Source organism: Camelina sativa, chromosome 4, assembly GCF_000633955.1.
Source record: "Camelina sativa cultivar DH55 chromosome 4, Cs, whole genome shotgun sequence".
NCBI lineage: Eukaryota > Viridiplantae > Streptophyta > Magnoliopsida > Brassicales > Brassicaceae > Camelina > Camelina sativa.
In genome coordinates, this window is record NC_025688.1 from 24,004,458 (window position 1) to 24,026,046 (window position 21,589).

Consider the following 21,589-nt stretch of genomic DNA (forward strand, 5'->3'; position numbering starts at 1 on the left):
ATAAAAAAAATTGCAATCATCATCACCTCAAAAGGTTGAAACAACAAGGATCGGGAGAAAGGGACAACAATTTACAAACCTTACCACAACGTTTACGTTCCCCCCGGCGATGAGAAATGATTTACCGATCGGAGGAGAATAGCAAAAGAGACGGTATGAATTTCGTATTAATGACGCAACTTTTTCAGGAAAAAGAAAGGGTTTAGAGAGAGAAATTGTATATGTTTTTCTGAGAAAAAAAAATTTGCTTTTCCTTTTTATTTTTTCGGTGATGGTACTACGTACTTAACTAATAAAGCCGATGAAGAGGATCGGTTTATTAGAAAGAAAAAAATCAAATTAAAGCGGTTGACTACGTTTGCTGGGACAATTAATCCTCCTCTGACCAGTGACCACCTTCACCGCCTACCGGTCGAAGCTGAAGTAGGAAATTAATGGGCCTATATTTTGGACTGTGTATGGGCCTCAACTGTAAAGGGTTCGGAGAAACCCAGAGATCCATCCAAAGATCTCTAGCCGTTGAATTACACCCACGGGATCTGGACCGTTGATTGAGATGACTTTTAATTTATCCATGAATAGTCGGATTTGATTGATGATTAAGAAAGCAAATAAAAGAAGCGAATCGGAATATATACACACAAAGTTAGAAGAGGAGAGGAGAGGAGAGGACCAACAACAACAACATTGTATTCTTCTTCTTCATTGAGTTAAAATCAGCCAGCCATTGGAGAATCCAGAATTTGAAGTTCCGTTTTGATTATCCGGCGAACAGAGTTTGAGAGCAATTTTTTTTTGTATCGAAGACGGATATAATTAAGAAGGGGATTTAGTTGATTTTTTTGTGTAGAGTGGGAGAAGAAGAAGAAAAAAAAACCCTAGCTAATGGATGTGATCAGATGCTACTAGTAAGTAAGTAAGAGGAAGAGCGAAGATGATGAACACTTCGAATGGGATGATCTCCGGGCCTTCTTCTTCGTCAGCTTCGGCGGCGGCGAATCCTCCTCAGTCTCCCGGAATCAAGACCTATTTCAAGACCCCTGAAGGCAAGTACAAGCTCCACTACGAGAAGACGCATCCCTCTGGGCTTCTTCACTACACTCATGGCAAAACCGTCACTCAGGTTATATATGCTTTGATTCGTTTTGTGTTTGTGTTTGTGTGTGTGTGTGTGTTTAATCTATGAATTGAAGTTTAATCTAATCCGATTGTGATTGTGATGTGGTTTGCAAAATTTGGGAAATTGATCACTGTGAAATTGTATACCTCTCAAGGGGTTTTGTGTAGGAGTATCAAATGTACATATCATTTTGCATCTTTTTTAATTTCTGAGGATGGATTTGGGAAATTTTTGGGTGTCAGGTTACTTTTGCTCACCTTAAGGACAAACCTGCTCCATCCACCCCAACTGGTACTTCGTCAAATGTCACTGCTAGTAGCGGTTTCCGGTCAGCAACGGCAAGGTTACTAGGTGGTGGGAATGGTAACCGTGCCCTTAGTTTTGTTGGAGGTAATGGAGGGACCAAAAACGTGGGTGCAAGTTCGAGAATCGGTGCCTCATTCGCTGCCTCTAGTTCTGGTACCTCGGCTACTAATACAAATTTCGATGGGAAAGGAACTTACATTGTCTTCAATGTCGGTGATGCTATTTTTATTAGTGACTTGAACTCGCAAGACAAGGTACTTTACTTCTACTCCTTTAATTTTCTTAAGATTTGATTTGATGTGCTTGTTTTGGTCTCAGTTAAGATATGTCTTTGTTGTAGGATCCTGTAAAGTCTATTCATATCAGCAATTCGAACCCTATGTGTCATGCGTTTGATCCAGATGCTAAGGATGGACATGATCTACTTATTGGGCTGAATTCTGGGGATGGTAATGTACAACTTTGAGATCAAGTTTGTTTACTTATGTTCTAGATGAAAATTTGTCTTGTTCTTTATTCTTTTGGTGAATTCTTGTAGTCTACACCGTATCACTAAGACAGCAGTTACAGGATGTCAGTAAGAAGCTTGTTAATGCTCAGCATTATAACAAAGATGGTTCTGTAAATAACAGGCAAGATTTTTTCCCTGTAAACTTCTTTATTTTACTGAATTGACATGTGGTCACGTAGTTATCGTTGTTTTTGTCATTTTACTGGATATATGCTCTAGGTAACGCTCAGTTTAGTGAATCAGATTATATACATTATACTTGATTCCCTTCTTGGATAAAATTAGACTTAACAAAAATCTGGCTGAAATATCCTTTCTGGAACAGTATATATATTATTTGTGTCATGTGATAAGATAAAGTTGTTCTTATTAACAGTCGCTGTACTAGTATTGCTTGGGTACCTGGAAGTGATGGATCATTTATTGTTGCTCATGCCGATGGAAATTTGTACGTGTATGAAAAGGCAAGCACTGAATTCGGAAAAAAATTATTGCATTTGACTTTTCATTTACCTAATTTTGTCTAACTTCTGACCAGAGTAATTATTATACTTCCAGAATAAAGATGGTGCAACTGAATCTTCATTTTCTGCTATAAGAGATCCGACACAGTTTTCAGTTGACAAAGCAAAATATAGCAAGGTACTAGTGTTATAATTGGTTTCTTTTCTCATTTCTTTTTCTGTCTTCAAAATATTAATCATCTTTTCACTTTCACAAATATTCCTGCAGAGTAATCCAGTAGCGAGATGGCATATTGGTCAAGGTGCTATTAACTGCATTGCATTTTCAAATGATGGAGCATACTTGGCAACTGTTGGAAGAGATGGTATGATGCTCTTTGTGATTTTATCGCCGACTCCAGTTCTTTCTCTACATATATCTTTCTGTTGACCATTCGTTTCTTTTTTGACCATGTACAGGTTATCTTCGAATTTTTGATTTCTCAACCCAAAAGTTAGTGTGTGGTGTAAAAAGTTATTATGGTGCTCTACTGTGTTGTGCTTGGAGGTGACTGGATCTAATCCTTTGACTAATCATTTTTCCCTAATGCATTTGAAGGAACTGAATTTTCGTTCACTCAAGCTGCTTTTACCATGGAATTGTTGTTGTATGCTAACATTGTAATCGGCCTGACAGTATGGATGGAAAGTACCTTTTGACTGGAGGTGAAGATGACTTGGTTCAAGTCTGGAGTATGGAAGATCGAAAGGTTGTAGCGTGGGGTGAGGGACACAATTCGTGGGTATGGTTTTCAAATTGGAGTATAGTGAATTTTGTATGTAACACAACACTACTTGACTAATGTTATCTGCTTTCTCACAGGTAAGTGGAGTGGCTTTTGATTCTCATTGGTCGTCACCAAATTCAGACGGTTCTGGCGAGAATGTCATGTATCGGTTTGGTTCAGTTGGTCAGGTATTTAGTTATGCTACATCCATTCTTCCAGGCTCTCCTTTCTTTTATGTGAATGTCAACTAAACATTTTTTGCTTCCTTGTTGAGAGTTTGCCTTGACCTCTTTCTATCGATTGAATGGTCTTAATACCTCTCCTTTTTATATTTACTGGAGAACGGGAATAGACTTCTGACCATCAAATGGAATGTGAATAACCTGCTGCTCAGATTCTTTTGTATTTTAGTTTAATACAAGAATGTAGAATGATCTTAGTGTAGGAGAGATAAGAGTGAGGTAACTGAGATGAACTGTTTTCATGGAAAAATTCTTTTGATCATATGGGGCGATAGCATTTGGAATTTGCTAGATTATGGGCATAGATTCGTTAATCTGCTCGGTAAAATTTGTTAGAAAGTGAGTTTTTCCATTGCCTTGGCACACTTGTTGTGAATGTTGTGTCTGTAACTTATACTTTGATCTTCTGTTGTTCTTGGCTCGTCCTACATGTGCCAAACAGGACACACGGTTACTGCTATGGGACCTTGAAATGGATGAGATTGTAGTTCCGCTTCGGAAACCTCCAGGAGGATCACCCACTTACAGCACGGGGAGTCAGTCCGCTCACTGGGACAACATCGTACCAATGGGCACACTTCAGCCAGCGCCATGCATGCGCGATGTCCCAAAGCTTTCACCAGTCATGGCTCACCGTGTTCACATGGAGCCCCTCTCGGGCTTGATCTTCACCCAAGAATCATTGATAACAGCTTGTAGAGAAGGCCATTTAAAGATCTGGACACGACCAGACAACCAGTCCAGCAGTAACACAGAAACATCAAATCCAACCACAAGCAAACCCTCGCTGACCAGCAAGGTCGGTGGTTCTAGTTAAATCAGACACCATTCGATCATGTTGTTTCAGGTCCTGGTTTCGAAAGGAAGCCATGCGAATATCTCTCCTGGGTCTGAATCTGACTCCATTAATGTATGTGAGAGGCTGAGACATATCTGGGGACTGCTGGGGAGTGGAGACTACTAAAGAGACAAAGAGAGTTTTCGGATGTAATTAGAAGAAAACATTTATTTTGGATTTAGGGCTTATATCCAACAAATACTAACCAAAAAACAATAATTCAAGATTGGTGCTTCGGAAGAAGACGCTAAGTGTTTTTACTGCACTGCAGTGATTTTTAAAATTTTCCTATAATTGTTTCTAGTTTTTCTAAACAATGTTTTTTTTATCTTGATTCTTGAGGTACATTTGGATTTTTGGATAATCTACACTGGATTGTTTATTAATGTGTAATCTTTCCAAACTTGTGCCCATCTATAGGATTTTTACTTTTTTGCTGTAATTTGTTCATCAGGCTCTCTTTGATATTGTTATTTGTGAAAATGACCTTTTCTATATTTTATGTTAAGTGACGCAAATTATTTGAACCAACAAGCTATATATGCTCAATTTACTATTACAAAAGTATAGCTGCTTATAATAGTGAATGGGAATGTCAACTTAAACAAAAAGTGTTAACCACAAATTTAATTTATGATGTAGACTAATTTTGAATTTGAGACGACGATTTTACCAATTGACTTGTGGTTTAGAGTTTGCTAATATAACTAGGCGAGGGCGACAAGTCGACAACAAAGTGCCGAACAGAAAACACAACTAAAGAGTTCAGAATGAGCTGGCGAGTGTGCGCCTTTTAGAAAGAGGAACATATGTTTCTTGTACTTTTTTTGAAGAAAAGCTGAACACTACTTTTAAAAACCAACTAACTACTAATGTTTCTTATTTTTTTGGTGTAAATGTTAAGAACCTATAATGTAAATAAGCTTTTAGGTAAACATCTGGAATTTTTAGTATGTGTGACACATTTCATCACTAAAATTAAAAATATTGACATGAAGCAAGAAAAGAGGCAAAACAATTTGGTTTTCATTAATTGTTTTCCCGAGTTCACAAACATTGGCATTGGCACATATCAAAGCATTACACCACAATTTTAAACAGATAATAAACAAGAAGAAAAACAGGGCATATTTTTGAAAAGCAAAGTTGCCAATTTTTTTGTACATACATAATAACACAACCATTTTATAATTGTTGTTATCATGATTGTTGTTTTTGTGGCTAAAATCAAACGTTGGCCGCACTTCTGAAGGATCCGAGGGACTTGGAACCTGATGCCCTTAGGACGAATTGGTGGTAGAACGCAGCAATCGCAGCTCCAATGAATGGCCCCACCCAGAATATCCACTGTAATTATATAGCCCAACAAAATATATTGTTATTTCCATAAAACCAATAGAAACATAATTTGAATAGATCATAGGAGTAGGAACATACGTGGTCATCCCATGGCTTGCTTTCGTTAAAGATTACAGCGGCTCCAAAACTCCTGGCCGGGTTAATCCCTGTTCCGGTGATGGGAATAGTGGCCAAATGTACCATGAACACCGCAAATCCAATTGGAAGTGGTGCCAATACCTTTTTTTGCAAAAGTAACACAAAGTATTAAGTAACCATATCATGTTAAATTTTTACTAATTGATTATATGAAGAGATTAATACTAACGGGAACGTGGGAGTCTCTAGCGTTTCGTTTGGGATCAGTTGCGGAGAACACTGTGTAGACGAGGACGAATGTTCCGATGATTTCCGCGGCGAGTCCGGTTCCTGTGTTGTAGCCGTCGGCTAGAGAGTTAGCTCCTCCACCGTAACGAACGTAGTAAGAGCTTTGAAAGGCCTTGACGAACCCAACTCCACAAATAGCACCCAAACACTGAGCCACCATGTAAAGAACCGCCCTAATCAACGATACCTTCCGGGCCAAGAACAATCCGAAAGTTACCGCCGGGTTAATGTGACCACCTTCAAAAACGTTTTGAGGTTAATATCAAATATACAAGAAACCAAAAGGATACGTTTAAAAATGTCACAATTTTAAAATAAGTGAACCGGTCCGGTTTGATAAATGATACCTGAGATACCGGCGGTGCAGTAGACAAGAATGAAGATCATGCCACCAAAAGCCCATGCGATGCCGAGGATTCCGACACCTCCACAGTCAACTCCACCAGCGGTTGTGTCGGACTGAATCTTGTAGCCGATGACAGTCAAAACAGTGACGTACAAGAAGAGGAGAGTAGCTACGAACTCGGCTATGACGGCTCTGTACAAAGACCACTTGGTAAGCTCCTCGGCGTCGAAAAACGGAGTTGGCGGCGGATCTTCGTAGTCCCTAGATTGAAATCCCTCAGGTCCTTCCACGTCTTTCGCCATTTCTTTACTTTTTTGTTATGAAAAGTGTGTCTTGTGGTTTTTGTTATGTGATTGTGAAGAGATGAAAGGAAGGTTGTTTATATAGAGACTAGAGAGTTTAGTTCCTAGCTAGTGTGTGCTCTTATTAATTTTGCTTGTCCATGGTGAATAATTCGTATTACGTATTATTATTTTGATAAGATTACAATAATGAATTACTTTTGGTAGCTTTATGGTTGTTCTTATTATCCGTTTCGATGAAAATGAATATAGAATTGTCTGCGACGATTATGATTATTTTTTTGTGGACGTTTTGCTTTTCACTAATTAATTACATAGCTAGCTGTGATGATAATATATATATATATATATATATATATATATAATCTAAACCAATCTAATCATTGCTTCATTATTAATAGAAATTGATATTGGCGTAATATATTCTTGCTCCACTATTAGTTTTTTTTAAAAGCAAAATTTTCATATCCATGTAGTTATTACAGTAAAAACCAACTGATCATGGTTAATATAGTTACTGTCTTTGTGAGGAAATTAGAACTCACATTTATTTGTGGTTTCAATTAATTAACTTTGCAATTCTTTAAACTAAAAGCTGAACATATTTTGAGAAATGGATTATTTTAAAAAGAATGATTGTGGAGCTATCAATAAGAAGAGCGACCTTTTTAATTCTAAAATTATTATGGTAGATAATGGAGTATTATGGTTAAATTAACTTAGCCTCGCCGCCCCATACCTAAACGTAGTTTTCATTTGGACCGACCCTAACATACTATATGCTTCTATATTTTCTTTCTCTTGTCCATATGTCATGAGCCTTGTCCTCTCCCTAGAATAATATAGACTGTCACTCTTTTTACACATTAAAAAATATAATTGTATGAATCTTATCTATTTGGGCATACTTGAAATTAGTTTTTTTTAAAGAACATTCGGCTATAATATGCGATAACGTTATATATATATACATGTTGAAAATTTTCAGATAGCTAGATTTATCAATGGTTGGAAAAAAAATCTAATTATGTCGATTCCACCATCTTTTTAATTGCTACTTTAAACCTCGTATACAAACTCTCTTCAAGGACCTCATGTTTTTGAATAGTAACACTAACATCAAAATAAAAGATTTACGGGACTAAATAAACTATCATACTCTTTATAAATAGTGAAGAGTATTACATAAACTATATTTATGAAAACTAGATTTCATGTATTTACTAATTGTAAAAAGTAAGTATTACATCAAAATGAAATTGTTAATTACTACACTAGGCCACTACTATTTATTTTTCTTGTTTGTGATTGGTAACCGCTTAATCAATTTATTTAACTCATAGACTCGGTGTTACCTATAAGATCTATAATAAGATGGAAGAAAAAAAGAAAGAATAAAAGTATTTTCAGCAGTACCTTACCATTATATTTCTAACATAACTATCACATGGACAGGATAAAAGAAACGGCGTCACTTCACGGGTTCTGTTTCCACTAAATAGGTCGAAAATATGATGAAACTCGGGTCCACTAGACCGCAGAGAAACCGCCCCAATAGAGATAGCTCCGACAATTGGATCGGCACCGTCCATACAGACTAAGTCCAACTCAGTACAGCCGTCGGTTCTCCACCCAACCACTCCTCTAACGCCACGTTGTGCAAATTCCAAAAGCAATTTTCTTACGTATGTATCCCACTCACTATTATGTATACAAAATTAAACTAAATTAGAAAAACAAAAGTGTATACATACAGACAAAAGGAATGTGGTGTGTAGTGTTGTGTTCGTGGCCAATGTTTTGCCACATCACAATATCCTTATCGTTTTAGCAATATTCCTCTGCTCTCATTGGATTAGACTCTAATCATAATTAGAGTTCCAACCTCAGCTTAATATTTGTATTTGTCGCTTTCGTTTGTAAAATAAATGGTTACGTATAATATTCTTTATGGAAAAAATGTGCTAATTTACTCTGAATTCTGATAAATTTATACACTGAATAAACCTTTTCGTGGTTCTTTAAGATCACTCATATAAAATGACTCAAAAATATAATTTCATTTCTCTATAACAAAATATGATTCGCTTTAATTTGATGTTCTTCTACCTAACTATCATGGAAAAGATGCAAGAATGATCCAGCATGTGCTCGAAACGGCAGGAAACACACGAGTTTTTTTACACGATCGTGACAAATACTTTACAAAATGATATAATCTCAATATTTGCCAAAAGCTTTTTTAAAAGTACATATGCATGTGGGTAAAAGCTTGTAGATAAGGTAATGTATGTATGTAAACATAAATGTATTTCTGATTTATCATTGTTTATATCTGTTCACTTGTATAGTTTGCTCACGTTTTATTGGTTTTTTGGTTGTTTGTCAACGGTCAAATTTTTGGGGTGATGCCTAACAAAATTTAGTGACGTGAATTTGGGATGTTGATATCTCCAGTAAGTCAGTAGCAAATAGCAATAATTGAGTTATTTGGAAATAGTAATAGTATTTCTTCGTTTAATGTTTTCATGTAAATGTAAAATAACTAAATATAGTTTTTACTTCAAAGTTTACTTACATCCCACTCAGATTGGTTTACAACTTACTTGACGTGAATTTGATGATTAAATAAGATTACTACCATATTAATTCAAGAAATATGACACTACTAACTTACTATGTAGTTAAAAGAAATCTAGAAAGAATATAAAAATTAGTGTAAATAAAAGAAAAAGAAAAGAAAATGATTCCTCTTTGCATCTAATTTTTTTTTTTCCTGTACTTATATATTCACAAACATATGTAATCGTTACAAAAACAAAACATTATTGTCTTTAAAAAAGAAAAAAAAAACATTATTGTTGTTGTAACATCAAATCAAAAGTGTCACATAAACAGTATCACAAATCAAGAAGAGCTCACACTCTCTATATAAAGAGCCTTTGCACTTCATCTCTCACAACCACAAGTCCAACAACAAACAACAACAATCAAAACACTTCTCTTAGCTAAGAAACTCTAGAAGCATCATCCATTAACTTATTATGGCTAAAGGCGTCGAAGGAGCCGAGGGATATCAGGCAAGGGACTACGAAGATCCGCCGCCTACTCCGTTTTTCGACGCGGATGAGCTTACCAAGTGGTCTTTATACAGAGCCGTCATCGCTGAGTTCGTAGCTACTCTCCTCTTCTTGTACGTCACCGTTTTGACTGTCATCGGTTACAAGATTCAGTCAGACACAACCGCCGGTGGAGTTGACTGCGGAGGTGTCGGAATCCTAGGCATCGCTTGGGCTTTTGGTGGCATGATCTTCATTCTTGTTTACTGCACCGCCGGTATCTCAGGTATCATATATCAAACTGGACCGGTTCAGTTATTTTTAAAATGATGACATTTATAAACGTATCCTTTTGCGTTCTTGTTTATTTGATATTGACCCCATAACGTTTATGAAGGTGGTCACATTAACCCGGCGGTGACGTTCGGATTGTTCTTGGCCCGGAAGGTGTCGCTGATTAGAGCGGTGCTTTACATGGTGGCTCAGTGTTTGGGTGCTATTTGTGGAGTTGGGTTTGTGAAGGCGTTTCAAAGCGCTTACTACGTTCGTTACGGTGGAGGAGCTAACTCTCTAGCCGACGGCTACAGCACAGGCACTGGACTCGCAGCAGAGATCATTGGAACATTCGTCCTTGTATACACAGTATTCTCCGCTACTGATCCCAAACGAAACGCTAGAGACTCACACGTTCCCGTTAGTATTAATCTCTTCATATACTATCAAGTACTAGTAAACTTTAACATGATATGGTTAATTAATACTTTTGAGTTACTTCTTGAAAAAAAGGTATTGGCGCCACTTCCGATTGGGTTTGCGGTGTTTATGGTACATTTGGCAACTATTCCCATCACCGGAACAGGCATTAACCCGGCCAGGAGTTTCGGAGCTGCCGTAATCTTTAACGAGAGCAAGCCATGGGATGACCACGTATGTTCAACTCCTATCTTAATCAAATTATGTTTCTATTGGTTTGACGGAAAAATAATGAAATGTTGTTTGTTTCTTTCTGGTCTATGTAAATTACAGTGGATATTCTGGGTAGGACCATTCATTGGGGCTGCGATTGCTGCATTCTACCACCAATTCGTTCTAAGGGCATCAGGTTCCAAGTCCCTCGGTTCCTTCAGAAGTGCAGCCAACGTTTGAACTTAGCCACAAACAACAACAATGTAGAAATCGGGCTCATGGTTTTTTTTTTACAATATGCCCTCATTTCCACTTGTATCTTTACTTCTTCCTGTTTTCTACTTCTATTTGCGTGTGATTCCTTTAATCAATCGAGTGAAAAATGTTTTCATCATTGAGTTTTTGTGCATTGAGAAAGACCACTACTTCACTTATCCATTATCTCCATCTACTCTAAACAATGTGTATATTGAATCCCAATTTAAGAGAGACGAACACACAAGCATTGCCATTGTTCTTTCTCATTTCTAATCCTAAAACATTTCTCTACTCTTAACTAACAAAAGCTAAGTTCATACTCATCCCTAACGCATTTCGTATAAAACTGGAAAATAGCATAAAGATTGGGACTGGATAGATAAAAAAAAAAAAAAAAAGTTGCAATAACAATCCAAAACTGAGTTGAGTCGTCGTTGTTGTTCTCTAAAACATAAAAGCTCAAATGGAAGAAGGAGCAGAAGAAGTAAAAAAGAAACAAACGAACCATTAACCATCTTCAATTCTCAGGAACTTCAACTTCACCTTCTTGAATCTCCTGTTGAATGTCCTTCGGATCTTTACCATCCACAGTACACCCAACAGACACACAAGTCCCCAAGATCTCTCTCACTGTACCACTCAGCTCTTTAGCAATAGATCTAGGCCTCATGATCCTCGCGATCTCAATCACATCTTCAAACGATATGTTCCCGTTATGCTTAATGTTCTTCACCTTCTTCCTATCTCTCTCCGGCTCTTTCAACGCCTTGATGACGAGTGCAGCTGCCGATGGAACCACTGTGACCTTAGCCTGACGGTTCTGCACAGTTAGCTTGACTGTTACACGTAGTCCTTTCCATTCTTTGGCGGTTTCTTTGGCGATGTCTTCTCCGATCTTCTTTGGTGCGAGACCTAGTGGACCGATTTTGGGAGCTAGAGAACTCGCTGCTCCGACTTCTCCTCCGGTTACGCGGACGTATACGTCAACGATCTGACTCGGATCCAACTTCGGCGGCATGGTTCGGTGTTTTTTTTTTTGGCTTTCTCGGGTTTTTTTCCTAGGGTTTCTTTTTACGATCCGAGTCCCGAAACGAGGAGGCGCTTCGAGATGACGATCCTAAGGTTTTTGAAGGAGGTTAAAAATTAGGGTTCACGGAAAAAAGGAATTTACGATTTTAGCCTTATTCGCATTCGGGCCTCTATTGGGCTTGCTTTTTATAATCTAAGGAAGCTTTCACTAATCCGGTTATGTTCGGTTTAGTTTGATTGAACCTTTCACTGAAAAAGCAAATCGTTGACTCTTTTGCTGGGAGAGTCAGAGAGAAGAGAGGCTTCTTGGTTTTGGGGGCAAGGTCGTCGTGGATGTTCTAGAATGGCGGGAGGATCTGAGAGGAAGACGATACTGGTGGGTTTGGTTCTTCCTCTTCTTCTTGGTATCGCTGTTTACTTGAGGCTTTGGACTATCGATTATACTCTGTCTTCAGATGACACTGAACGCTTAAGGTTTGTGAAAAAACGATTGATTCAGTTTAAATCATTGCAAGGTCTGTGTGTTTCGTGTAGTGTTGATTTGAAGTATTGGTTTTTCTGGATGGGTCTTTAATTTCAGTAGCTTTGGATTTTTCCAACTTTTATTTGAATAGAGACTTTTCGTTATCTATCTCAGCTTCGTTTTATGGAATTAGGGATTTTATGGTTAGTGTTAGAATCATTCAAGTAAAATGTGTATGATTTGAGATTTTTTACAATTGGTGTAGGAAACAGTTTGATTTGGCTAATAGAGAAGCAATGGATGAATCTAGGGCTGGGCAAAATAACCGATAACCAAATAACCGACCGAAACCGAACCGAAAAAAACCAAACCGAACCGAACCGAAATTCTTCAAATACCCGAATGGTTAGTAAAAATCTATATCCAAACTAACCGAAACCGAACCGAACCGAACCGACAATTAAATGGTTAACCGAAATATCCGAAAACTTAGAAGATATCAAATATTATATACTTAATACTATGCAAAACTATAAAATAAACTTAAAATATAAATTATTTCTAGATTCAAAACAATTAAATATTTTAAATAATCAATATATGTAAATGTTATTATTTTGAATTTACAAAGTTAAATACTATTTTGTAAAATTGAATCCATATTTTTCCCTTTTTTGTATTTTTGTTATTGTATATTTGGTTAATTTTGGTTATATTCGGTTAGTTTTGGTTATATTTAGTTTATTTGGTTAATGTTAATATAATTTATGTGAGTTATGGTTATTTATTTAAATAACCAAACCGAAACCGAACCGAAAGAAACCGAACCGAACCGAACCAAAATTTCAAAAATATCCAAATGGTTACTGTATTACTATATCCAAAATAACCGAAACTGAATACAACCGAACCAAAACCGAATGGTTAACCGAATGCGCAGGCCTAGATGAATCTGCAGACTGGAGGAGGAGAATGTTTGATAAGGAAGCTGAGAAAGCTTCTAAATGTACAACAGAGCTCGCCATGGTATTTTTCTAAGCTCCTCCTTGTAGAAATGTTTCTTTTTTTTTCCGAATGTATTTGTTGTGACACTGAACAAGACTGTCACTAGTGGATGTGGTTGCCTTGTAATTCTCAATAATTGCATCTGCTGTGGGAATGTACAGCTGTGTCTTCTCTACGTAGATTGCTTTCGCCGTTTGTGCATTTATATGTTTAAAAACCGTTAATCAAGAATCATCAGCGCATAGCACTACCTCTAAGTCTCCGAGGGTAGTTTTCTATTGATTTTGAGCGTTCTCTTGTTTTCCTACAGATCAAAGAGTCATCTGGGAATGGAAACGGTAATCAAAAGCTGGAGTCATTACAAAAGGTGACATTCCCCACTCAGTTCTTTTAGTATTGTCTTACGTTGAATGTTCATGGCTTATTAGTTCACTGTCTCTTGTGTAGGATAATGCGGCATTGCTCATTCAGATAGAGACATTAAAACAAGAGCTTGAAGCTTCCCGGTTAAAGTGTCGCTCACGACAGGCACCCCGTTAGAATAATCTTCATGATAAGCCACTGGTAAGAAAAATACTGGATTGTCATAGACGTTTCATAGGCTCTTTCCTGGAATAGTTTTCCAAAGCAGCAGTACTATACAACAACACCAACCTTATAACCTTGTATTGATAAATCAACTTTTGAAATTTAGCTCTCAGGTCCTTTCACTGAATTCATGTTGTAACTCCAAATGTTTATTTTGATCCTCATGTTAATGAATACTAACTAGATAGGCGAAGAGCTGCACTTTTAGTTTTTGAAGAAGGTTTGCACTTGTACATCATTGAGTTTAGCCTCGCCTGTGTTGTGTTCTTCCCCGTGAGAGCACAGATATAACGGTTTGATTTAAAGGTGTTTTGTTATAACGGAAACCAGAAACTATACCATAGTTGAGTATCATAAAAGCTTTTAGATTTCTTTGACTGATTTCTCCTTGTGGTCGTTTTATTGCGGATGGATTGCATCACAAATCTTTCTGTTTCCTTCATTGAACCGGTCTTTACATTAATTTATATGATTCACAAGAGACTAGTGGGTCTGTCACGCTAGCAAAACATGGTCAGAGGTGAAAATTCTAGTCAAGTATTGTCATTCGTAGATTCATAGTAACCATCAAATGAAAATATTGATTTCATTACGTATCATTTTAAAATACCGTTTTATATTATTTTCGTTAAACGAATTGGTCAAACTCCATTCCATCACACCCATCAATTCTTTACTTTTTGGAAATGAAATGAAAACTATAAAACAAGACGATTTGCGTTACTGAAACCTGATTGATTTCATCATATATCTAACTTTCCTGTTGGTTACTCAACGTCGGACTCCTGACACTATGGAGAAGTTTAAGTTGCTACACTTCCTCTCAACTCAATACGAAAACACACACAAAATTAGCAAATCATACCACTCCATATCATTATGCATCATCCTTATCTAACTTGGAAGTTGGAATCTACAAATAAGTTACGTTTCAACATCATCTATTCACCTAAAACAGCCAAACCCAACCACTCACTCTCCTTCTCCTCCTAACTCATATTGCCTCAAGATTCCACATAGATCACTATCTTGTTGATATAAACTAGATGACTCATGGAAAAAATGTCATAACTTTGCTCAACCGATAAGACCAACTACTATAATTTTCCAATGTAAAAATATCTGTTTCAAAACATTATACTCCACCCTTTATTTACATTATACTAGGAAGATGGATTTCTCTGAACTTATCCTGTGTGCTATATTTTAGTGGGTGGCTAAGGACCAGAAGTTGAGAATAAAGGAAGGAGACACAGCAAACCAGCTGATGAAGGCCATTGCTGTGGCGGTCTCGAACCTTGTACAGTGATTCACGTTACATTGTCCAAGATCGTTGATGAGTACAGTTATGCCAGCAGAAGCAGATGCAGCTGCAAACGTAAGGGTTGATGTGACCTGCAAACAAACGAGAGATGGCAAAAAAAAAAAAAAAAACAGTCACTGGCAATACCTCTTAGTAAACTAATTAAAACATCAAACAAGAGATTGATTTTTGTATAGGTCTTTTACTCCATCTCCGATTGTAAAACATTGAACAGCATAGTGGTTTCGAAGGCTTCTCCTCACCAGAAGAGCATAAGCATCAACAATAAAAAGAGACAAGCTCCACAGGCTTTGCAAGCTAACCGCAAGAACCAAGCAACTGTCACATATCATAAGAGATTGTCAGATTCATATTGTCTAAAAACCAAACTTGCTCAAACTAATTCCAAAATTCTCAAAACCAACAAGTCTAATTTCATATCAAAACCCTAATTCCAAGCCAACATCAAACAAATTTGATTCCAAGGACCCTAAAAGTTTACAGAATCTTAAAATCATCGAATTCACTAAAATCCTAGGTTCGAGAGTCAGTTTTGGATTACCAGAAGGCGGTGGCGGAGCGGAAGTCGGAGGTGGTGACCATGACGGAGACGGAGATGAGAGCAGGGATGAATTGAGAGAGACGGAGGATGAGACCGCCGGTGGTTCCGGGCATGCCCTGCACATCTTTCATCCTCACTGGTGGTCTATCGATCGCTCCGGTAGTTGGAGCCATCGGAAGAACATCCACCGGGTGAATCGCCGGCCGGCTTACGTTCATCATAAAGCAGCTAAAGGCGAGCTTTGAACAGTTCCCACCAAGCAACTGCAACCTGAAAATGACGTTTGCGACTTGGCCAATATATAAGAAAACAACAAAATGTGATGTGTTTTTTTTTTTTTTAATCAAATTCACCACAAAAAATTGCTATTATTGCTCTTAAACTTTATATTTAAAAATTTTAAATATTTGACAAATATATACAACTTTTACTACTTTTAGTGTTAAATTTAAAATCCATTAAACACAGTAACCGACGTTGTTGATTGTTTTAAAAATTATTAACTTTTAACAAGAATAAAAACATAGTATTAGTGTCGGTTTTGATTGATTAATCTTTTTAACGTCTATTTGAAAGATGTTGACGTCTAATTTTACATTTTTTCATAAATTAGGTAAATGTTTGACTCTTTATAGGTAAAGTTATCCATAATTTTATTTAAAATTTTGAGACATGATCTATGATCTCACGTTAACTAATTTTATCAAAAAAAAACACTCGGTTGTGCGTAGGTTATTTCTGATGCAGATTTGTTGTATTTTGTTCGATAACATGTTCTTTTAATCATTTTACTAAGCATAGCCTTATTTAACTAAAACGGACACAATTTTTTACTTAAGTACAAACATACTTATATATTGGTTTTATGGTTTATTAAAAGCCACTATATCTCTATAAATAAACGTTTTAAATTTTTCTGAGTATTAAAGTTTATATTTGAATTAGTATTGCATTGGCTACCCAAAAAACACACACACTCAAAGTTTTTTTAAACATTCCAAATATAGTAAAATTAAAATGAAAATATTTTATCATGCAATCTGAATTATAAAGAAAAGATGGTTGCTTTTTTAGATTTCCTTTTTTTTTTTTCTCTTTTTCTATGACAACAATTTTAGATTTCCTTTTAGATAAAGCTTTTCTAGATTTTTTTTGTTGTTTTCGTTTGTTTTTTCTGTTGTTTTTTTTTGGTAAAGAGACAATCTCTGGCATTGAGTATTGACTATACATAATAGTATATGTTTGTCGGTATTGATATCCTGTGAGGAGATAGATAATGTATGAGACGACACGAAAGTGTGAATTGTTTTGGTTACAAAGGAAAGAGTTTGAGCACTTACAGAATTTAAAAAGAAAAAGAAAAAAACATTTGGCTTGGAGTTAAAAAGACTTACTAATAATAATTTACATAAAATAAGAACTTCCTCCGTAGTGGAAACTAATCATAACCTATTCCTTCCTTTTATAGTAAGATTAAAATCGTGAAACTCTCCGACAATTTTCATATCTATATATATGAAAATATTCAAGTCGATTTTTTTTTAAATATAGATAAACTTGATCTTAATCACTCTTCAGAAGAGTAGCCAATCCGTTCCATCTCCCAACAAAGCTTAGTTGCAACACTTTCATGGCAAGGTGCATACTCCTACAAAACAACAAACACTTTATGAGATTATGAAGATATTCAGAAAATTACAATGATCAATATATATATATATATATATATATATATCTTCAGTTTTCTTTAATAATTACCTCTAGCATTTTCACCAGCTCTTTAGCAGTAGGTGCAGAGACGATGATCTCACGAGCAGTCGGGCTAATGAATCCTTCTTCGACGGCTTTGTCAATGAATGAGAGCAGAGAGTTGTAGTATCCATCAACATTGAGCAAACCCACCTGCAGAAAAAAATTGCTATTAATCTTGAATATCTCAAACCTCGTTTATAAAAATCTGAGAGGGTTTATTTATTTCTTTATTTTACCGGCTTGTCATGGATACCAAGCTGAGCCCAAGTTATGACTTCAAGCAACTCTTCAAGTGTTCCATAACCACCTACAATGTTCATGCAAAACTTTTAGTATATTGGTTTGGTTAAAGAAAAAAAATACAAAACATTAATTATTTAATTTGATATGGTCAATTCAACACATGTACAAGACAAACCAAAATAATAGAGTCTTCTCTCCTCTCTGTTACAAGTTTTGTAGTACATTGGTAAGAATATGATTGCAAAAGCAAGATCTTTGAAAGAATTTGACTTTCCATAATGATTTCAGATTCAGTGTGGGCAAAAATATGCTATTTATGGGACTGTTTCAGGTTTTGTCTCTTACCTTGAAATAGGTAAGAAGAAAACTTTGGTCACAGTAAGACTATACAAGCTCTATGGATAGTACTCCTAAGTTAAAAGCAGAGCAATAAACAGAGTAAAGAGAGAAAAAAAATAAAGAGTCTAATTTTAAGTGCCAGATGTTGATGGGTCAAGGCCCTTTATCTTAGACTGTAGAAACTTTTAATTATTTTAAAAAATTTCCATACCAACAAAAAAAAGAAGAAAACTTTTCAGTGTAACTTTCACACTGCAGCTTGACCAAGACAATTAACATGTTTTTTAGTTTTACCAATTTGTTGTTCTCTTCTCTCTTTGGCAAAATCAGTCAAACTTCTTTTTTCTTTTCATGAACAATTATTCCTCTTTTAAGCATTTTATTTCCCATAAATTTTACTTTTGGAGGGCCTAAAACTGGTGTTCTTGAGGCTCATGTGTCACTAGAGTTTTGACCAATTTTTTCCTTAGATAACATCATTACTTGGTTTGAAAGAAAAGCAAATTTGAGGTTTATATTATTAAAAAAAAGCAAAGCAAAATAAAATGATGAGAATTTGGGTGGAGGGGGTTTAAAAACAAAAACCTGGTAAGGCAATAAAAGCATCAGAGTGCTTAGCCATCTCAGCTTTCCTTTGGTGCATATCTGCAACTGCTCTTACTTCTCCTACTGTTTCACCAGTCAACTGTAAACAAAGAGCACATCCACCAATTATATTTTTTTTCAAAAAAAAATATAATAAAAGGAAGTAATAATTAAAAGTAGTTAAAGGGAAAAAGCAGGTTTGGACTCTTCTACAGGCAAAAGCAATCATGGCAATGCAAGTAATCGTAAAATATTGGCTGTTTACATTTTTGAATCTCTTACATACTATATATCTCTTTTTTTTTTTTACAGAACCCTAATCTAGTTTACCTCTTTTTTATCATTTTCTTTTCATATCCCTTTTTTATTTTCTAAATAAAATAATACAGACAAAGAAGATATTTTTAGTTTAGGGTACCTAATTGAATAAAAGGGAAAGAAGAGGAGGCAGAAAAGAGAAACTACTCATAATCATTAGACTTAAGAAAAAGGGTAATAAATAGAGAGAAGAGTAAAACTGAAGCAAAGACTGAAGATTAAATGGGGTTTGAATGGTGATATGGATAACTTATAGATGAAAATTAATAAACAATTAAAAACCTTTAAATTTGTTTACCTCTCTAGGCATGAGGGTCTTGGGAATGATTCTGTAGAGTGACAACAAGATGACAAAAGCAGAGGTTTGTTAGAAAGTTATTAAGACAAATTGTGTTCCATCAGAAACTCAAAAGACTGTTTTCTTTTGTGTGAAAAAGATTCACAAAGTTGTTAAGAGAAGAGATTAAAGAAAGAAAGAAACAGATTTAACTAAAAACTGATTTGACTATAAAAAAAAGTTTACCCAATAACATGACGACCACCATCATGAACAGCTTGTGAAACCAAACCCATCAATCCGATGCTCCCACCTCCATAGACTAGATCAATATTCCTTGAAACCTGCAGAACAAAAAAAAACAGAGTTACACATGAAGCTTAGATTTGGTAGTAGAAAAAAATAGTCTGAGTTCTACATGAAGCATAGATTCAAACCCCTTTAACAAAACAGAAACTCGTATAATCTAAGGTTCTATCACTTGGCACGTTTCGAAGAAGCAAGCAAAAATGCTCTGCATTTGCAAAAAGTTACACATCTTGTGAACATGTTGAACAAAAACCTTCAAAATCTACAGTTTTGTAGTCCATAATGAAGCTAAATTAAAAAGCACATCATCATCTTATTTCAAAACCCACTAGCGAAAATCAAAAACATAAGTACGTAAAAGAAAGTTATATATGTATTACCAGTTCGTTGCCGAGATCAACAGCAGCATCTTGGTAACTACTCTTCTTGCCTTGGCTGCTTCCACAGAAGACACAGATTCTTCTGAACTTTGACTTTTGTATCGTTTCAGCTTTGATCTCCATTTCTAACTTAATTTAAGAAAATCTAAACTTTGGTCGAAAAGAGAAGTTTAAAGGTTTCTTTGAGCACAAGAATCAAACAAACCTAATTGATATCTGAGAACTCTTTTTTGTTTTTTGTTGTTGTTTGTTGTAGTTTATCTTCACCACTAATGCTTTGGCTCAAGGATGGTTGTTAGTTATATAGTGCGTCTTCTCGTCATGCGTCATCGATTAATTTATATTTTAATAAATTACATTACTTTTTATTTGGCATTTTCAAAAGTACGACACTTATTAAGCCAAAAAAAAACTAACGATTAGTAAAGTTTAGCAATACAATTTTTTTTCCTAAAATTGGGAAAATAATAATATATTTTTTTTTGGAAAAATACTAAAACCACTTATAAATTATCCTACCTTATGAAAAAAATCTGTAACTGAGTTATGAAATATTGTTAAATATATTCAGATACGAAAAAAATTTGGTATTTTTTAGAAAATCAGAAAATATAATAATTAATGTAATCAAAAAAAATTATGTAACTGAGTTATGGTATTTTTTTTTGTTTTTCCTTTCGCATTCCTTAAATCTTCTTTTGTTTATATTAACTGAAGAAAAAAAGAAATTGATTTGTCTTATTCACACGTGAGAGATGAAAAGCACGCGCGTCTTTCCCCAACCGCTCATCTTTGGCACGCGTGACCAAATTCTTCCTTGTGTTAACTCTCTCCTCTTAGTTATTGTTATGTTTCAACAAAATAAACGTATAACAATATTATGGCTACTACCATAAACCTTCGTTGTGGTTGGAAGAAAAAACTTTGGTTATGGACCTTATGGGTTATGGCTAGGCAACTTCATGTCTTTAGAGCTGACAGTGACAGGAAACACTTGAACTCACGATACACATCTTACATAGTCGGAGACGGAGTCACGAATCCCCACTATTTTTGAAGAAGAGAGAAAAATATATGTCATTATGTAATCTTTTGATTTAAAGTAGTTATGACACATAAGCTTGATTCGAGTAGGCTTGATGAAAACTAGAAGAGGCATGCTGATCACTCTCGGTATTAGTACATTATCGAAGAACAGTAGCCAGCAAAGTACATAGAGGCTCATGGAGACTGTGTGAAATGAAGTCCTTATTAGTCAATATTTTACTTCTAATTTGAACGTTGAGGCTTAATTTTGATGTGGTCATCGGGTGGGATAAACATTCGCGTGTACACTATTACGATTTAATGTTCCAAGAAACGGTACAATATTGCGTGTAAGATTTTATACATCTAGATCATAAACAAGTTTTATTATACGAGTACTTCATGAATGATTACAGCATAACAGCAATGTAATATAGGAATGTTTTCCTAAACTGGCTAGATATAAGACCCTATGCGTGGTGAAGATTCATTATAGGGTGTGTGTGAGTATAAGATCTTATATCTAATTGTTTACAATTGCTTTGATATATACACCAACTTACCTT

The 21,589-nt window shown here is 35.6% G+C and overlaps 8 protein-coding genes across 17 annotated transcripts in view; 3 read left to right on the plus strand and 5 right to left on the minus strand.

Moving 5' to 3' along the window:
* LOC104782136 (E3 ubiquitin-protein ligase RNF6-like) overlaps positions 1–360 on the minus strand; it is a 7,155-nt gene extending 6,795 nt beyond the window's left edge. For 5 of the 10 annotated variants that reach the window (XM_010506985.2, XM_010506986.2, XM_010506984.2 and 2 more), the window contains exon 1: positions 85–360. The gene's annotated coding sequence lies outside the window, so the exon portion shown is untranslated. Of the gene's footprint in view, positions 1–79 lie in introns of all 10 variants that reach the window. The other 5 variants (XM_010506978.2, XM_010506982.2, XM_010506980.2 and 2 more) reach the window with 1 other exon arrangement.
* LOC104782137 (dystrophia myotonica WD repeat-containing protein-like) lies at positions 646–4,661 on the plus strand. The gene is made up of 11 exons (XM_010506990.1): positions 646–1,123; positions 1,363–1,680; positions 1,767–1,875; positions 1,965–2,058; positions 2,314–2,401; positions 2,496–2,579; positions 2,670–2,766; positions 2,861–2,948; positions 3,078–3,183; positions 3,264–3,356; positions 3,853–4,661. The coding sequence occupies exons 1-11, from the start codon at positions 935–937 to the stop codon at positions 4,225–4,227; spliced, it is 1,641 nt and encodes a 546-aa protein (XP_010505292.1). The 5' UTR covers positions 646–934; the 3' UTR covers positions 4,228–4,661.
* Positions 5,254–6,690, minus strand: LOC104782138 (aquaporin PIP2-2). The gene is made up of 4 exons (XM_010506991.2): positions 6,321–6,690; positions 5,915–6,210; positions 5,686–5,826; positions 5,254–5,595 (listed from the first exon to the last, which is right to left on the minus strand). The coding sequence occupies exons 1-4, from the start codon at positions 6,619–6,621 to the stop codon at positions 5,476–5,478; spliced, it is 858 nt and encodes a 285-aa protein (XP_010505293.1). The 5' UTR covers positions 6,622–6,690; the 3' UTR covers positions 5,254–5,475.
* Positions 9,564–11,020, plus strand: LOC104782139 (aquaporin PIP2-2-like). The gene is made up of 4 exons (XM_010506992.2): positions 9,564–9,966; positions 10,078–10,373; positions 10,467–10,607; positions 10,707–11,020. The coding sequence occupies exons 1-4, from the start codon at positions 9,666–9,668 to the stop codon at positions 10,824–10,826; spliced, it is 858 nt and encodes a 285-aa protein (XP_010505294.1). The 5' UTR covers positions 9,564–9,665; the 3' UTR covers positions 10,827–11,020.
* LOC104782141 (60S ribosomal protein L12-2-like) lies at positions 11,199–11,952 on the minus strand. Its single transcript, XM_010506994.2, has one exon. The coding sequence runs from the start codon at positions 11,860–11,862 to the stop codon at positions 11,362–11,364; it is 501 nt and encodes a 166-aa protein (XP_010505296.1). The 5' UTR covers positions 11,863–11,952; the 3' UTR covers positions 11,199–11,361.
* Positions 12,044–14,136, plus strand: LOC104782140. Its single transcript, XM_010506993.2, has 5 exons — positions 12,044–12,347; positions 12,602–12,636; positions 13,283–13,362; positions 13,652–13,708; positions 13,789–14,136. Exons 1-5 carry the CDS (start codon positions 12,217–12,219, stop codon positions 13,879–13,881), a joined length of 396 nt encoding a protein of 131 aa, XP_010505295.1. The 5' UTR covers positions 12,044–12,216; the 3' UTR covers positions 13,882–14,136.
* LOC104782142 (CASP-like protein 5A1) lies at positions 14,998–16,139 on the minus strand. The gene is made up of 3 exons (XM_010506995.2): positions 15,795–16,139; positions 15,439–15,571; positions 14,998–15,324 (listed from the first exon to the last, which is right to left on the minus strand). The coding sequence occupies exons 1-3, from the start codon at positions 16,013–16,015 to the stop codon at positions 15,136–15,138; spliced, it is 543 nt and encodes a 180-aa protein (XP_010505297.1). The 5' UTR covers positions 16,016–16,139; the 3' UTR covers positions 14,998–15,135.
* On the minus strand, positions 17,140–20,253 carry LOC104782143 (cytokinin riboside 5'-monophosphate phosphoribohydrolase LOG3). The gene is made up of 7 exons (XM_010506996.1): positions 19,998–20,253; positions 19,555–19,652; positions 19,330–19,360; positions 18,714–18,813; positions 17,783–17,853; positions 17,553–17,696; positions 17,140–17,442 (listed from the first exon to the last, which is right to left on the minus strand). The coding sequence occupies exons 1-7, from the start codon at positions 20,118–20,120 to the stop codon at positions 17,362–17,364; spliced, it is 648 nt and encodes a 215-aa protein (XP_010505298.1). The 5' UTR covers positions 20,121–20,253; the 3' UTR covers positions 17,140–17,361.

Excerpts from the sequence above, each read along its gene's own strand:
- LOC104782140 (XM_010506993.2), top strand. The coding sequence starts at position 12,217 with ATGGCGGGAGGATCTGAGAGGAAGACGATACTGGTGGGTTTGGTTCTT. Across the intron at positions 12,637-13,282 it reads GGCTAATAGAGAAGCAATGG|ATGAATCTGCAGACTGGAGG; the intron begins ATGAATCTAGGG and ends GCGCAGGCCTAG. Across the intron at positions 13,363-13,651 it reads GTACAACAGAGCTCGCCATG|ATCAAAGAGTCATCTGGGAA; the intron begins GTATTTTTCTAA and ends GTTTTCCTACAG.
- LOC104782138 (XM_010506991.2), bottom strand. The coding sequence starts at position 6,621 with ATGGCGAAAGACGTGGAAGGACCTGAGGGATTTCAATCTAGGGACTAC. Across the intron at positions 6,211-6,320 it reads CTGCACCGCCGGTATCTCAG|GTGGTCACATTAACCCGGCG; the intron begins GTATCATTTATC and ends ACGTTTTTGAAG. Across the intron at positions 5,596-5,685 it reads GCAAGCCATGGGATGACCAC|TGGATATTCTGGGTGGGGCC; the intron begins GTATGTTCCTAC and ends ATATAATTACAG.
- LOC104782141 (XM_010506994.2), bottom strand. The coding sequence starts at position 11,862 with ATGCCGCCGAAGTTGGATCCGAGTCAGATCGTTGACGTATACGTCCGC.
- LOC104782143 (XM_010506996.1), bottom strand. The coding sequence starts at position 20,120 with ATGGAGATCAAAGCTGAAACGATACAAAAGTCAAAGTTCAGAAGAATC. Across the intron at positions 19,653-19,997 it reads TTGATCTCGGCAACGAACTG|GTTTCAAGGAATATTGATCT; the intron begins GTAATACATATA and ends TTTGTTCTGCAG. Across the intron at positions 17,443-17,552 it reads AGCTGGTGAAAATGCTAGAG|GAGTATGCACCTTGCCATGA; the intron begins GTAATTATTAAA and ends GTTGTTTTGTAG.
- LOC104782142 (XM_010506995.2), bottom strand. The coding sequence starts at position 16,015 with ATGATGAACGTAAGCCGGCCGGCGATTCACCCGGTGGATGTTCTTCCG. Across the intron at positions 15,572-15,794 it reads CGCTCCGCCACCGCCTTCTG|TTGCTTGGTTCTTGCGGTTA; the intron begins GTAATCCAAAAC and ends GATATGTGACAG. Across the intron at positions 15,325-15,438 it reads GTTTTACAATCGGAGATGGA|GTCACATCAACCCTTACGTT; the intron begins GTAAAAGACCTA and ends GTTTGTTTGCAG.
- LOC104782139 (XM_010506992.2), top strand. The coding sequence starts at position 9,666 with ATGGCTAAAGGCGTCGAAGGAGCCGAGGGATATCAGGCAAGGGACTAC. Across the intron at positions 9,967-10,077 it reads CTGCACCGCCGGTATCTCAG|GTGGTCACATTAACCCGGCG; the intron begins GTATCATATATC and ends ACGTTTATGAAG. Across the intron at positions 10,374-10,466 it reads CTAGAGACTCACACGTTCCC|GTATTGGCGCCACTTCCGAT; the intron begins GTTAGTATTAAT and ends CTTGAAAAAAAG.
- LOC104782137 (XM_010506990.1), top strand. The coding sequence starts at position 935 with ATGATGAACACTTCGAATGGGATGATCTCCGGGCCTTCTTCTTCGTCA. Across the intron at positions 2,767-2,860 it reads GGCAACTGTTGGAAGAGATG|GTTATCTTCGAATTTTTGAT; the intron begins GTATGATGCTCT and ends GACCATGTACAG. Across the intron at positions 3,357-3,852 it reads GGTTTGGTTCAGTTGGTCAG|GACACACGGTTACTGCTATG; the intron begins GTATTTAGTTAT and ends TGTGCCAAACAG.